The following is a 16,186-nucleotide window of genomic DNA, read 5'->3' on the forward strand; positions in this document are numbered from 1 at the left end:
ACAGTTCTGCCTGTGTGAGCCTATATTCTTGATGAAATGTATGCTAAATAAGGGTCTGTGTACAGTGAGGGACATAAGTATTTGAACACCCTGTGATTTTGCAAGTTCTCTCACTTTAAAATCATGGAGGGGTCCGAAATTCACATTGTAGGTGCATTCCCACTGTGAGAGAGCATTTTTTTAAAACAAAATCAGGAAATCACATTGTATGATTTTTAAAGAATGTATTTGTATTGAACTGCTGCACATAAGTATTTAAACACCTGAGAAAATCAGTGTTAAAATTTGGTACAGAAGCCTTTGTTTGCAATTAGAGAGGTCAAACATTTCCTGTAGTTCTTGACCAGGTTTGCACACAAAGCAACAGGGATTTTGGCCCACTCCTCCACACAGATCTCCTCTAGATTTGTCAGGTTTCGGGGCTGTCGCTGAGCAACACAGAGTTTCATCTCCTTTCAAAGAGTTTCTATTGGATTTAGGTCTGGAGACTGGCTAGGCCACTCCAGAACATTGATATGCCTCTAACGGAGCCACTCCTTGGTTATCCTGGCTGTGTGCTTTGGGTCATTGTCATGTTGGAAGACCCAGCCACGACCCATCTTCAATGCTCTGACTGAGGGAAGGAGGTTGTTGCTCAAAATCTCATAATACATGGCCCTATTCATCCTCTCCTTAATACAGTGCAGTCGTCCTGTCCTCTTTGCAGAAAAGCATCTCCAAAGCATGATGTTACCACCCCCATGCTTCACAGTAGGGATGGTGTTCTTGGGATGCAACTCATCCTTATTTTTCCTCCAAACATGGTGAGTGAAGTTTATACCAAAAAGTTCTACTTTGGTCTAATCTGACCACATAACTTTCTACCATGCCTCCTCTGGATCATCCAGATGGTCATTGGCAAACTCAAGACGGGCCTAAACATATGATGCCTTGAGCAGGGGAACCTTCCATGCAATGCATGATTTGAAACCATGACGGCGTAGTGTTCTACCGACAGTGACCTTTGGAACCGTGGTCCCAGCTCTCCATGTCATTGACCAGATCCTCCCTTGTAGTTCTGGGTTGATTCCTCACCTTTCTTATCATCAGTGATACCCCACGAGGTGAGATCTTATATGGAGCCTCAGTCCTAGGGAGACTGACAATCTAAGATCTTTAGCCTCCATTTTCTAACAGTTGCTCCAACAGTTGATCTGTTTTCACCAAGCTGCTTGATAATTGCCCCATAGCCCTTTCCAGCCTTGTGGAGGTCCATAATTTTGTCTCTGGTGTCTTTTGACAGCTCTTTGGTCTTGCCCATGGTAGTAGATGGAGTCTGGACTGTGGGGTGGACAGGTGTCTTTAAAGAGCTAAGACAGGTGCTACTAATTTAGATTAATGAGTGGAGTAGAGGTGGACTTTTTAAATGCAGAGTAACAGGTCGTTGTGAGCCAGAATTCTTGCTGATTGCCAGGTGTTCAAAAAAATCATACAATGTGATTTCCTGAATTTTTTTTAATGCTGTCTCTTACAGTGGGAATGCACCCACAATGTGAATTTCAGACCCCTCCATGATTTCTAAGTAGGAGAACTTGCAAAATCGCAGGGTGTTCAAATACTTATGTTCCTCACTGTATGTATGCTGTTTACAAATATACAGTGGATATAAAAAGTCTACAAACCCCTGATAAAATGTCAGGTTCCTGTGCTGTACAAAAAATGAGACAAAGCTAAATAATTTCAGAACTTTTTCCACCTTTAATGTGACCTATAAAATGTACCACTCAATTAAAAAAATAATCTGAAATCTTTTAGGTGGAGGAAAGAAAACAAAAAAAACTAAAATAATGTGGTTGCATAAGTGTGCACACCCTTAAACTATAACTTTGTTGAAGCACCTTTTGATTTTATTACAGAACTCAGTCTTTTTGGGTTTGAGTCTATCAGCATGGGCATTTGCCTTTAAGCGCAAGACTTGAAAAAATAATGTTTTAGTGCTACAGAAGGTAGCATCTGAGTTTTTTCTTAAAGAGAGCGAGTGAGTGAGTGTTTCTTATGGATCGATTCAAGTATAGAGTTCCAAAGGTAAGGAGCAGCAAGTTAGAAAGATTTAAGACGAGATATCACAATGGGTGTGGATTGTGTAAAAAGACGGAGGCTCTGAGAGGAGGAAACCCATAAAAGCACTGGCAGGAATTGATTCTAGGACCCCCATCACCTCAGAAAGCAAATATATCATGATTATTTATTTTTGATTTTCATTTAGTTAAAATATAAGGAATTATAGAAAAGTTGGTTTACAAGTCATTTTTAGGCAAATTTAAACATTATTTCATTGTGGGTTTATACCCCAGCAGAACATATGTTCAAATAAACAGAGATCCATATCAATGGTAAAAAAACATGCTTTAGTATGTGGTTTAGTCAAGTATTAAAAAACTTACCAAAGAAATTTCAACTTCTCCCCCAGTAGCATATATATCACTTTCATAATCCCCATATAGTAGAAACCGATTAATGCTTCCATAGACTACAGGCACCGTCTTGACTGTTTTCACCTACAGGAAAAGAGCAGTGAAATAATATTGTGCTATACTGCATTACACTGGCAAAAATCAAAGATAATAATGAATTACATAAAAGGTGAAAAATACATAGTTCCAAGCACAATTTGTAACCTCCTGTCATTTCATCACCATCATCACCATTTATTTACATACAGTGCCAGCAAATTATGAAATATTCTATAATCCTTTTATTAACAGTTTACTTGTTGTATATCCTCCAGCCCCAATTACAGATGCAGCAGCCATGAGAGATGGGATGTAAGATAATGCAATGCAAAATAATGGAGGAGGTAGGCAAGGGTTTAATTCCTAAAAATAAGAGTAATTCAGGAGTTTGTCATAGGAAAAAGTATTGTGTTTAGCCCTTATGAAATTTGGCCAAGTTGAAGAAAGCGCATCAGCAGTGAGCTTTATACCTAGGATACCCACTGCTTGGATTTTCAAATGTCTCGAGTCTAGAACAATTATGTTCAAGAATGCTTACCAGCTGTCCAGCTTTATATGTCTTCCTATCCCATTCTATAGAAGAGTACGTAGCCCAAGGACTCTGCATGCGTTTGGAGGCAATATCTGTACGAGTAATGGTCCCTTTGAAGCCAATATATTTTATTTGTTTATCATATTTCTCATGACATTCCTTTACCCAAAATGCAAACTCCCTGTCAATTTTCATTCGCTGCTCCTGTTAAATGTAAGGTCGGAAAAAGCTAGTCTTTAATGCACCAAATCATGCAGACATTTTAAGCGTTCAGTATATAGCAGGGTTATATTTCTATCATATTTAAATAGTAAGTCAACAAAAATAATTGTAAATATGATGTAGCATGGTAGCTATAACAAAAAAAGAACAAAACATAAGCAAAAGAAAACTAGAGACCCCCTATTGTAGAACCTATTACAAGCTGATCATACCAGTTAATTTGGTCTGTTATCAGACATATTGTTAAAACTAATTGTTCCATGTGCATGGTAAAACAGGCACCCTTTCAGTGAATTAGTCTTTTTAATATTGAAAACATTGACAAATTTGTTCCTCTGTTTGTATGGCTATTTTTTTCTTTTTGTTATCAGGGCAGATTTGCCAGTCTGTGACTACAAAAACATTTTACACATATAATAAAAGCCTACATCTGTTAGCTGAATACAGCAATGATAAACGCAATGAATAAACGTGTCCAAATAACGAAAAAGCAAAAAGGAACTTCAATGCTTAATACCACCTGCTAGACTTTACAGGCGCAAATGAATTACAGTAACAAAATAAAATTAACAAAATCAAATTTTTAACACTAACATATTTGCAAAATACCCATACCATGTTAGTCCATAGGTACCACCACGATTAAGAGGAAAAAAAAAGAAAAAAGGAAAGAAAATCAAACAAAGAAAAAGTACCTGCCCTTTAAGAATTCTAGTAAAAAGTGTGTTTTTGTCTTGCAGCTTTAGTCCTAGATCTAAAAATGTAAGCTTATTTGTGCTGACTTGAAATTTGTCATTTGTAAAGAGAACACCAGAAATTCTGTTGTAGCACTCTGGTGGACACAATCCTCTTTTCTTTGGCGGAGCACACCAGTCAAAACTATGGGGTGAAATAAGTAAAAGCAAATCAGTCATTAAAGCCACATGTTGTACTATAGCACATAAGGCACCTCATCAAAGATAATATTTCAATAACAATTATTAATATCTGAGTTGGGATTAAGTTCAAGGTACTTTTATTATTACAGAGAAAAGGGTATTCATTCTTAAAAATTTGAATTGTTTCTGGAAAATGGATCCTATAGCTGTACCTTATTTTCAGTGTTCACATAAGATGTACTCTTAGCACATTCTTTTAGGATAAGGTAACTTTTATTAACATCTTCATGAACATAATATCTAACCAACCTACCATTTTCTATGTGCACGCTTATAAGACATGGTTCAAAAGCCTGTAGTAAATAGGTGTTTCTAGCACAATATAGTATAAGAGACATTTATAGTTTATTACTTTGTTTTTGTAGAAGACTAGGGATACTCAATTGAATAATTATTATATATATATAATTCATCCTCATTGGAGGCAAAACAGTCCTATTGGGTTTGTTTATTGTTTAAATAATTTTTTTGTATACTTAAAGTAAGGAGATTCAAATTACGGAAAGACCCCTTATCTTGAAAACCCCAGGTTCCCAAGCATTCTAGATAAGATGCCCCATACTTGCATGTGTGTGTGTATGTAGTAAAACCTTGCCTATGTCTTTCGAGGGGCCAGAAAATTTTTTTGTAAAATCCATGAAAATGTAAAATCATGGAAATACATTATGCATACATGTCTCTGCACAAAGGGAAAATATACAGTTCAGCTGCTTTAAAAATTCCACTAAAAGGGTGCACCTTTTTCAACAACTGGAAAATAATACAGCCACCCCCTTAAGTACCATGTGGAATAAACCCAGATTAGTGTGCAGATTAAGCTGGAATCTCAGTTTCTGCATTTTCTTTTTTTTTTTTTTGTCCAAGAAAATAATTGTGAACTATTTATACTACTAAAGTTATCTACATACTATACAATAACACTTACTCCTCAACGGTAGTATAAGGAATTAATCTTCCATTCCAGAAACACTCAAATATTGGTCTTTTTCCACGTGCCTCCTTTTCTACAATGAAGCAGTCATCATCATAATCTGCTTCAAAACTACTTCCTTGAAAAGACAAGAAAACATGTTGTTATTTATAGATAGATCAAATTAAAATATTAGTGAGATGAGTGCAATAAAAAACTAATATTTTTAGAAACAAATACTTAATCCTTCAACAAAAAAAGAGGAGGCAGAGTACAAACTAATCCCTAATAACAATATTATGATTTAAGCGCAAATGTCCAAATTATTGTGTCAGTATTAAGCTTGCTTTTAAAGGAGAAGGAAAGGTAAAAACTAAGCAAGTTTTATCAGAAGAGTCTATGTAAATACAGCCATAAACATTTACAGAACTGCTGCTCAGTGAAAAGAAACACCACATTTCATTCCTTTTATTCTGCGTACATGATCTTCTGTGTCAGACTTATCAGAAAAATCCTTTGGGGCACAGCACAAGTCTGCTCAATTTACTCCTCTCTCCCCTTTCCCTTTCTGCTGTAATCTGAGCTACCAGCAGCCAGAGCTGCAGCACAGAAGTTACTGGCAGTAAATGGCAGCTGCTGTCTTAAACAGAGGGAGCTTCAATGGCTGTTTAATCAGGTATGGTAAAGCATTCTGTAGAATAAATATAGAATTCTAGCTTGCACTATTGTGACTAATCTATTGGCAATAAAATGCCAAAATACCTTTCCTTCTCCTTTTAATCAATCTTTAAGGAACAGGCACTCTATCTCAAGGCATGGAGGCCTCTTAAAGAATAGACCATACCCACATTAATGGTGGTAGAGCAGCAAAAACCCAAATGGTTGGTGTTCACTGTAGGGATATCACCCTTTGCTCATATGTGAAGAATTATATTATGTAATTTTAAGACATACCCTTAAATCCATATGCCTCCTCCACCACTCTGGATAGCACAGCAATCCCACGCATATAATAACACACCTTAGGGACCATATAATGGCTATTTCCAAATGCTAACAAACTTCCAGAACAAATCCCTGCCAGGTTCACCTCCCACAGGCAGCGTAGGGCAGGCAGAGTACTACCTGTGTGCCATACTCTGCCTGCCCTATTCTGCCTGTGTGTTCCATTATCTGCCTGCCCTATGCTGTACATACAGTGACACAATGCTGGCACTGCCTCTACAGTCTGTCTGGGGTGTAAAAAGGAAAACAATGTAGAGGCTTACAGCAGTCTGAGCCTGAGGTTTGAACAATGCAGGGACTAAAAGGTGTGAACAGTACATAGAAATTATATGTTTAAATTATGCAGGGGTTTACAGCCTGAATTTGAGGTGTAAACAATGCAGGGGTCCAGTTAATCTCAGTACTGATACCATTTATTCTTATGCAAAGGTAAGCAGTCATAGCAGCCTGACAGGTGGGGGGGGGGGGGGGGGGGGGGGGGGGCACAAAGAGGGGTCCGCCAGTTGGACAGCACTGGTGTAGGGCAATAGTACAATATATTTTATTTACTTTAAAACATTTTTTAGTGTTAGTTCATTTAATACTCAAAAGCAACAGGTTACTGTTCCTTTAATACTCAAAGCAACATGAGGCAACAAAGAGGCTAAACAGTCTGGCATAAGCACTCAATACATGGTCTTCAAACATTTGACCAAAAAACTGAGAACAAGACCCAGATTCATGAAATAATAAAGTAAAAAGTACTTGGGGACAAGACTTCGGATAAAGCTAGGCTATTAATTTTAATCTTCCCAGACTCCAATTTTCGGTACTGTACCAGCCCACTGGATTAAAGTTTATATAATTTCAGTATTTGGAGTGGCCTAGTAGTATTTGGAGTGGACTAGTAATCTAAAATAGAAGAAAGGAGTAAAAGCATGAGCAAATGATGCCAAAAATAGTCATGGCTATTGTTTGGGAATGTTGAAACACTAGTAAATATTAGAAAATATCTAGAGCAGTGAGTGCTCCCCAACGCTTTTATTATTTTTTGCATCTTAATCTTGTACTTACAGATAACTGTAGAGGAGAAGTTATTTGAAAATGTATTTAGAGACTGTATTCAAGAATGTAGAAGTAGATCACAAAAATATTATAATTTCATATATGCCATGTATGGTGCATATACATTTTTTTAAATTGGTGTTTACATAGCTGCTAACTGAAAGATACCCAAGCCTTACTTACTTGTTGTCTTATAAGGATCTTCCGGATAGGTTTCCTGGTGGTATAAAAATGGGTGGTAACGTATAACACCTTCTACAACCCCTTCGCCTTCAACAAGGGCTTTAAATTCAAATGTGTCAGCTGCAGTATTGATATAAAGTGTTTGCATGTCATCTTTGATCTCTCTTAGGTTGACAATCTTTGGTGACTTTCCCTTTTCAAACAAGGAGAGCTGTAAAATAAAAAAGGCATTTATAATAGAAAAAGCTGCTATTGCAAATTTTTTACAATAAAAGAAAACTGGGAAAAAGCAGAACAAAAAAAAAATGATGTGTTTTAAATAACCCACAGCAGACCTGCATACAGATATTCTACAAAAAAAAATATAAATTAAAAGTCATGGAAAAAATATATGTAATGTAAAAACAAAGCAAACAATAAACTAAGCTAAATAGTGATGGCTGAGTTTTATATTAAAAGACAAAAAAAGTGTTGAGAGTTTATGCTTAAAGGAGAAGGAAAGCCAAAGTCACTTGGGGGTGCCAAAATGTTAGGCACCCCCAAGTGACTTTAATCGCTTACCTTGTACCCTGGGCTGGTGCCCCTGTTAGGAGAGAACAGCACCAGCCCAGGGTACCTGTAGCGGAGCGCTTCCTCCTTCCTTTTCCAAAAATGCCAGCGGTCGGCGCATGCGCAGTAGAGTGAAAAGCCAACTTTTCTGTTAAAGTTCGGCTTTTCACTCTACTGCACATGCGCGCGCACTGAAGCAGGAAGAAGGAAGCGCTGCAGCTACCCCGGGCTGGTGCTGTTCTCTCCGAACAGGGGCACCAGCCCGGGGTAAAAGGTAGGCGATTTAAGTCACTTGGGGGCGCCTAACATTTTGGCACCCCAAGTGACTTTGCCTTTCTTTCTCCGTAAATAATAAGCAATGGAACCAAAAAAAATTTAGTGTGAAGTTCTGTCAGTTTAACAGGTAGGAGGAACTGCAACAACCTGGATTAACTACCATAGTACTCCTTGGGTCCCGTATAAACATTGAGGTTTATTCATAGTTGGGCCCCTTAGTGCTCCTGTAGATTTGCTATTCATTTTGAATGAAGGGAGTTATTCTTGAACCGAATGCCAAACATAGGTCATACATTTTATAGCATCAGCTGTTAGAGACCTAAATAATGCTGCAGCATAATTTATGTTTCATGGCTCCATTTTAATCAGTGCCATGCTGCAGTTAAATCCTTACCTTGCTTACAAAGTAGTACTACTTCAAGCTACTGAAACAACACTCACAACAAGATGTTTAATAGGCTGTGCCAGTTTACCATATGAAGCAAAAAGATAAAATATCAAAAGAGTTGATTCCTATAACCTCCGTTCCTTTTGATTTACTCTTCTATTATAGCCCAGTATTCTTTAATAGGCTTCTTTTAATGACATCTGAAGGATGTCTTTGGTTCATTTATCACACTATATGACTATTAATTTGGGAACTGGAAAAAAAAAAAAATATGTTAGAATGAATGACCTCCATACATTTTACCTAGGTTAACTAATATCCTACCCATTGCCTGCAGTATTACAAAAATGAAACTGAAGATCTAGACAGCAGTCACAAGTGGTAAACTCTAAAGGCCCCTTTCAGATCAGCCAAAAACAAAGATGCATTATGTATACAAAAAAAATATGATTTACCTCAATGTCAAGATTAGTGGATGGCAATGAACTGCTTTTCCTGTTATTGAAATAATTTCCTTTTGGCCCATGGAGGTAGTAATGATAGATATGCCTGAAACAAAAAGGCCGATTAGAAATAAGATGAAAATATGTCTCCAGAGTCCTGACTAAAATTACTAAGAGGGATATTTTTAGGTAGTTATGTTATGTCTTCCCCACATTTCATTATCGGTTTTCTCCTGGTTCAGCCATGTCTTTCATATATTTTATCAACCATTTCTCCCTGCTCTATCCATATGTGCCCCAGTGCAACAGTTAATCTCTGCCCCAACATTTACTGGTTCAATATTCCTGTTTACATTTATTCTACATCCATGTTAAGCATCTATACACATATTTCTTCTATTCAACCACCTCATTGCCCTATTTCACAGCAAATTAAACATGTTAGCTCCCATTTCACCAGTTCTTATAGTCCTACCATCATCTACTGTTAAAATTTGGGTCGTTAAAAACCCCCATTTAGGGCCGTGGCAGACGGGGAGATTAGTCGCCCACAACTAATCTCCCCGAAATGCCCCGGTGGGATGGCATACATGACGCCGTTGCCTTGAGAGGAAGGGAAAAATAGCCGTTGGTGAAAGCAGCACTTTGATTTATGAAAATGTGATGGTGCTGGGAAACAGAAGGAATACACAAAGCAGTGTGGGTGGCGGAGATGCGCCCAAGTTATATACATCTGCCCAACTTATATATGTGTCCTTAGCTAGATCTTACAGCACAGAGAAAAGGGGATTTGTTTTACTCACTGTTAAATCCTTTTCTCATAGTCCCGTCTTGGCAGCACAGGGTACCCTAGGGGTAATGCCATATTCCATCTAGGAGGATGGAAGTTATAACTATAAGGAGGAGTTGTGTGACTTCTCTTCCTTGCATTAACCCCTCCCCTGTCATTTCTCATTATCACAGAAATCCAGAAGGATAAGTAAAGAGAAATAGTAGAAGGGTGGGAACTCCCCTGTGCTGCCGAGATGGGACTACGAGAAAAGTATTAAACGGTGAGTAAAAAAAAAAAATCACCTTTTCTCGGTACGTCCCTAGGCAGCACATGGTATTCACCGTAGGGTTTCGGTTCAAGGACGACTGGGGGCAATAACATGACATCCAGACCTTAACTATAAAATAACTGATTGTAGAAATTTTCTTTCGAATGTTGCATCTGTGGATGCAAAAACAGTGAACTTGTAGAACCTTGTGAACATGTGTAACGATGACTAAATGGCCATTTTGCTTATGTGTTCTGCCGAAGCCCGATTATGGTAGGCCCATGAGGTGCTGAGGGCTCTTGTGGAGTGCACAGACACTTTAAATGGGACCTCCAGGTTTTTTGATATATATATTCAATATAATCAAGTCTTTAATCCATCTGGCCATGGATGCTTTCTTTACTGGTTTGCCCTGTACCGGGCTGCCATTTAGGACAAAGAGAGCGTCTGACCTTCTGTTATCCTCTGTCCTGTGGATGTAGAGTTTGAGGGCCCTCACCACGTTGAGATTGTGGAGGAGTTGTTCCTTTTTGGTGGATGGATTGGGACAAAGTGATGGAAGGATGATTTCTTGGTTGAGGTGGAATTCTGAAGAGACCTTGGGTCTAAATGAAGAGACGGTGTGCATCAGCACTTTGTCTTGGCAAAATATGAAGAAAGGTGGTTTGCAGCTTAACGCTCCAATCTCAGAGACCCTTCTAGCCGATGATATGGCTACTTGAAAGACCGTTTTCCAGGTAAGTAGTTTGATACTGATGGAGGCAAGTGGCTCAAAATGGGGGCGCCTGTAAGGCTGTCAGAATGATGTTCAGGTTCCAAGGTGGAATGGATTGACAATATGGAGGTCTTATATTTCCTGCTGCCTGCAGGAAGGTCTTAACGTCTGGGTGTAGTGCTAGTTGTCTTTGGAAGAGTACCGACAGGGAGGAGACTTGGACTTGAGTGAACTGAGCCCTAGTCCTTGTTCGAGGCCCGTCTGAAAGAAGTCGAGCAGGTGAGAAATGCTATATTCAGAATAATTTATTGACCTCTGGGTGCACCAAGAGATGTAGAGAAGCCATATCCTGTGGTAAGATGCTGAAGTGGTCTTTTTCCTTGCCTGGAGTAGCGTGTTTGCTACCTCGGAAAAACCTTTTTGCTTCCAGATGGAGGTTTCAAGAGCCATGCCGTCAGTGAGAGTCTGGTAAGGTTGGGGTGGTAACATGGTCCTCGGAGGAGCAGATCGGGTTGATATGGTAGGGTCCACAGGGGAGCAATGGAGAGCTTGCATAGGCCCGAGAACCACCCCCGACGGGGTCAAAACGGACTTATGACTATTGCAGTTGTCCAAAACAGCATGAGGCATCACAGGACTGGGTGGACCATGGGTACTGGAGGAAATATGTATACAAGGTTGAAGTCCCAGCTCCTTTTCATTGTATCCCTTGCTTTGGCTTGAGGATCGTAGTAGTATTGTGGGATTTGGTAGTTGTGTCTTGTTGCCATGAGATCTACATGTGGGGATTCCCACCGGTCTCTGATCTGCTAGAAGGTATTGCGGTTGAGGGACCATCATACTCCTGGGTTTAATGTGTTGCGGCTGAGGAAGTCTGCTTCTTTGTTCAGCTGCCCGGGGATATAAATAGCGGTCAGATGACAGCCGTTGGTCTCTGCCCACTGTAAGATTTGTGACACCTCTGCCTATGCCGCCTTGGTCCTTGGTGGTTTATGTAGGCCACTTACATTGCATTGTCCGATTATATTTTTATTGGTAAGGTTTTTAAGAGCGTTTCCCAGTGTTCGAGAGAGAGAGAGAGAGGCTGATTGCCCTGAGTTCTAGGACACTGATGTGTAGGGCAGATTGTTGAGTGGACCATAGTACTTGTATGGTCCTGTGTTCCTATACGCCGTCCCAGCCGGAGAGACTGGCATCTGTAGTGATGACCTGCCAGGTCTGAATGGAGCATATTTTTCCCTTTGTTAGGTTTTGTTTCATTTGCCACCATCACAGGGATTGTCTTGACTCTTGTGCCAGTGTAATGGTTGCTTCAAGGTTGAGGTGTGCCCTAGACTAACTGCAGTGTCCACATGTGAAACTGTGCGAACGGTACAACCTCTATAGATGATGTCATGAGACCTAGGAGCCTCATGCACCTCCTGGTTTGCATGCTTGTTTGCAGTGCTGCCGATCGGGCTGTGTTAGGAACACTTTGTGTTGGGTGGCTTCAAACTGTACTCCCAAACAGAAAATGGAATGTAAGGGCTGTAGAGAGCTCTTTGTAGGGTGCTCTTCCAGGATTTGTATGCATAATTGTGTTTGCGTCAGTGAGGTGCAGAGGGATGGTGCTCTGACTAATATGTTGTCTAGATAGGGTAGTAGGCACAGGACTCTTTGATGCATGTGTGCTACTAATGCTGCCATCACCTTTGTGAACACGCATGGTGCCATTGCTAGCCCGAATGGAAGGGCTTGGAATTAGTAGTGTAGGAATTAGTAGTGTTCTTCCCATTTCTTGTGAGGCACTTGTGTGATGGTGTTGGACTGAAGCATATCCCTGACCAAGTCCATTTTTGTCGGGGATGTGGGAGTGTTTGTATGAAGCGTGTTGGGGGTGGTTGTTGGAAGTGAAGACTGTAGCCTTCTGAGACGATCTTGTGGACCCATGCATTTGTTGTGGGACTGAAGCCAAACCTGCCTGAATTTCCGAAGACGTCCCTCAACCGCGTCTTCTGCCCCAGGAGGGGCTGAGGATTCATTGGTCTTCTTTTTGTTGGGTACCCTTAGAGGGGTGCCTTTGGTAGTTCCATGAAATTTTCTTTTGCAGGCAAAAATTTTTTGTGCTTGAGTTGTATGCCTTATGCGGTCTTCCACGTATTGGTAGACCCGAAAGATCAGTGAATCCAATTCTGGTCAGAACAATGAGGTACCCGACAAAGGCAACGCCAAAAGGTTCTTCTTGGAGGCTTGATCGGTGCTCCATGTTTTTAGCCATAGTGCGCGTTTAGCTACTAGCTGCAGAATATCCATGGTGGCATCACACAGGAAGTGTGCGGCATTTATGATCTTTGACAATAGTTCATGTATAGTGGGCTCTTCCTGGAGTGGGGTATTTAGTGCCTCTTCTAGCCATAGGGCCATGGTCCTTAAACGCAGCGGACGCTATGGTAGGCTTGAAGGCTGTTGCTGCCATGGGGAAGATAAGTTTTTAGTAAGTTTTCAGCTTTGCAATCCATTGGATCCCTAAACAAGGTGCCATCCTCGAGTGGTATTGTAGTGCGTTTCACCAGTCTGGCCATTGGTGCATCTACCTTGGGAATAGTTTCCCACTTTTCTTTGTTGGTGTGTTCGAAGGGGTATACGACATCCATATGTCTGTCTTTAATAAGCCTTCTATCTGGTGTTTTCCACACCCCTTTTATCACTTCTTCTATCGTCTTGTGTACTGGGAAGAACTTTTGTTTCTTATGGGCTGTCGCTAATAATTTGTTCAGGGTCTTAGTCTCCTTTTGGTCCTCCTGTATATCTAGGGTATGGAACATATCTGACAATAGAGAGTGCATGGCCTCTGTTTGGGATTTCTGTGTAGTCAGTAAGAATTGGGGTGGAGAGTATGAGTCTTCCCAGTCACTAGCGTCATCTGGTATGGCACCTTCTTCCTCTTCTGAGGAAGCTTTATTGTCTTCTTCTGTAGAAGAAGTGTGCGTGGAGCTGGTGTCTTTGACGTGGAGGGTGCTTGTGATTTAAGGTTTGCTAGCTTTGCTATGGATGCAGACATGGTCAGTAAGGAAGCTTGAAAGGGTTGGAACCAATCAGTAACCTGTAGCTCGCTGGCATGGCACTGTTTATTTCTGTGTCTGCCTTGCCCTTTTTAGTGTTGTGAAATGGCTGTTTGGACTTGGGTCTTTTTGCTGTTTTTTTGTTAGAAGTGGGACCTATTGGGCTGCTGTGGTAAGGGACTGACTTACTTGTGCTGGATGAACTGCCCAAATAAATAAAAAGAGGTGTGATAAGGTCTGCATTGAGCTCCCCTGCACCTTGGCGTGAGAACCATGCACTACCACCCACATCCTGTGTGCGTATAGGTAGCTGTGCATTGGAAAGGTGCGCTGTTTAAAATGGTTATGTTATGCGCCGTGTCTCCTGGTCTAGCTCGTGTCTCTGCTGTGTGAATGGTGAAGCGAGCTAGACGTTGCCTCTTCTATACGCATAAGATTCAGTAGGAACCTGTGCGTGTGTGTTTGTGCCCAGGCATTGTGGAGCTCCCATTGCTGCTAGCTGAGCCAGTGTTGAAGCATGCCTGTTCAGGGGGAGTGAGGCAGTGTTGGGGCTTGCCTGGTAAAGGGGAGCAAGGCAGAATTGGGGCGTGCCTGTTGGAGGAAAGAAAGGCTCTATTGGGGCATGCCTGTTGGAGGAAAAAGAGGCGGCTCAGAGGCATGCCTGTGGAAAGTAAGCAAGGCAGCGTTGTGGCATGCCTGCTGGTGGGATAAGTGGCAGCGCTGAAGCATGCCTGTTGGTTGGGTTCCTGGCATAGGTAAGACCTGCCTGTACACCCTAGGAATAAAGTATATATGAAAATTAAAAGAATAAAATAAACATATGTAAGGGAGCTAAGCTCCCAGACATCCTACCACCTGAAAGCAATGGAAGAGGAGTCACACAGGCAAAGAACTCATCCTTATAGCTATAACTTCCATCCTGCCTGCTAGATGGAAGATGGCATCCTGTGCTGCCTGGAGACGTACCGAGAAAACAGTTTAAAATTTGAGTGGGACAGAGATTTGTGCAGTAGTAAAGGTGACACTACCATAGGACATGTCCAACAACTACTAATAAAAAATGCTACACACCAATAAATACCCACATAATAGGGTTGCCATCTGCCTGATTTTGAGCAGTTTTGACCCGGACAGTTCCTCCCAGTTTTTAAAATTAGGAAAACCGGGCAGGACTCGCTAAGATTGAAGTGGCGATTTACCAAACACCCATCACCATGCCACAGCCCTGCCCAGTGATGTCACTGGCCCATCCCTCCCCACCCCCTGTGATGTCACTGCCCACCCCCTACCCGGAGTAAGAAACCAGGCAAGGTGACAACCCTACCACAGAACCATAAGGTTCACAGGTTAAGTCATGCAAGTGAAAGGACAAAATCATATGTATACCTCTAGACAAAAACAAGTTAGTTTTTCTACATCCTAATGTCACATTTTTTAAACCAAAACACGCTAAAGTAGATTACCTAAATAGACTATTCACATAAAAGTCTCTTTTGCAGAAGTTTGTTAAAGTACTCACGCTAACTGCCTGCTCCATAAATGATAATAGTTCTTTAAAAACTGTACATGTACAGTCTGAACACCAGTTATAACCACAGCTGTAAACTGATTTTTTCCATCTTCTTCCATAATTAGATTGTGAAGAAAACGTTCATCTTCTGTTACATGCGTAGAATCAGCTGGCTATGAAAAAAAGGAAAAATCGTAAATAAATGCACATAATTAAAAGCTCCAATTTACATTTTCTATACAGTTTCTATAAGTTCTATTCAATGGAAAACTATACCCCTAGAATGAATACTTAAAGTGATACTGACACCAAAAAATTTCTTATAAAAATATGAACCTAATTCCAAACCTACCTATAGGTCATGTTGACTGTTTTTTTCCTAAAAGTCTTGTTTCTCTACATAAATCCTACTGAAGATCCTGAACTCGACTGTCTGGCAGCCCGACTGTAGCTTCTCAATCTGTCAAAAGGACTACGTCATAAACTGGGAGGATTCAGCTTGCTTTGCTTCAAAGAGTTCCCCCTCCCTCCCTCGCATAGCATCGCATGGCGTTGTGAAATAGATAGCAGGCAGGCTTGATCTTCTACTTCAAAGAAATGTGCCCCCTCTCTGCTCTTCCATAAAGAATTAAATAGCAGGCAAGCTTAAGCTTTCCCGTGCCTCCCTCCCAACCTCCCTATTACACATAGACAACGGAGCTGAGCTTGTCACACACCGGCTGAAAGCAGGTGTGTTGCAGGTTTGTGAGCATATTTATTCACTTAGGAGGCATTTAAATTAAAACCCGGAAGAGGGGAACAAACATGGCTGCTCCGTGGGTCTGTAATTCGTGCTACCATAATTATGAAGCGAAACAACTTTGCAGATTTAATTTATATGGAATTTAAAGCTGATACA

The 16,186-nt window shown here is 40.7% G+C and overlaps 1 protein-coding gene across 1 annotated transcript in view; it reads right to left on the bottom strand.

The window, feature by feature from the left end:
• smchd1 (structural maintenance of chromosomes flexible hinge domain containing 1) overlaps positions 1-16,186 on the bottom strand; it is an 89,398-nt gene that overhangs the window by 56,150 nt on the left and 17,062 nt on the right. The window contains exons 8-14 of the mRNA XM_004915219.4: positions 15,298-15,461; positions 8,995-9,088; positions 7,327-7,537; positions 5,110-5,233; positions 3,942-4,125; positions 3,031-3,228; positions 2,424-2,537 (exon numbers count right to left, since the gene is read on the bottom strand). Of these exons, the coding sequence (XP_004915276.2) occupies positions 2,424-2,537; positions 3,031-3,228; positions 3,942-4,125; positions 5,110-5,233; positions 7,327-7,537; positions 8,995-9,088; positions 15,298-15,461 (1,089 nt within the window). The remainder of the gene's footprint in view (positions 1-2,423; positions 2,538-3,030; positions 3,229-3,941; positions 4,126-5,109; positions 5,234-7,326; positions 7,538-8,994; positions 9,089-15,297; positions 15,462-16,186) is intronic.

Source organism: Xenopus tropicalis, chromosome 6 (genome assembly GCF_000004195.4).
Source record: "Xenopus tropicalis strain Nigerian chromosome 6, UCB_Xtro_10.0, whole genome shotgun sequence".
Taxonomy (NCBI): domain Eukaryota; kingdom Metazoa; phylum Chordata; class Amphibia; order Anura; family Pipidae; genus Xenopus; species Xenopus tropicalis.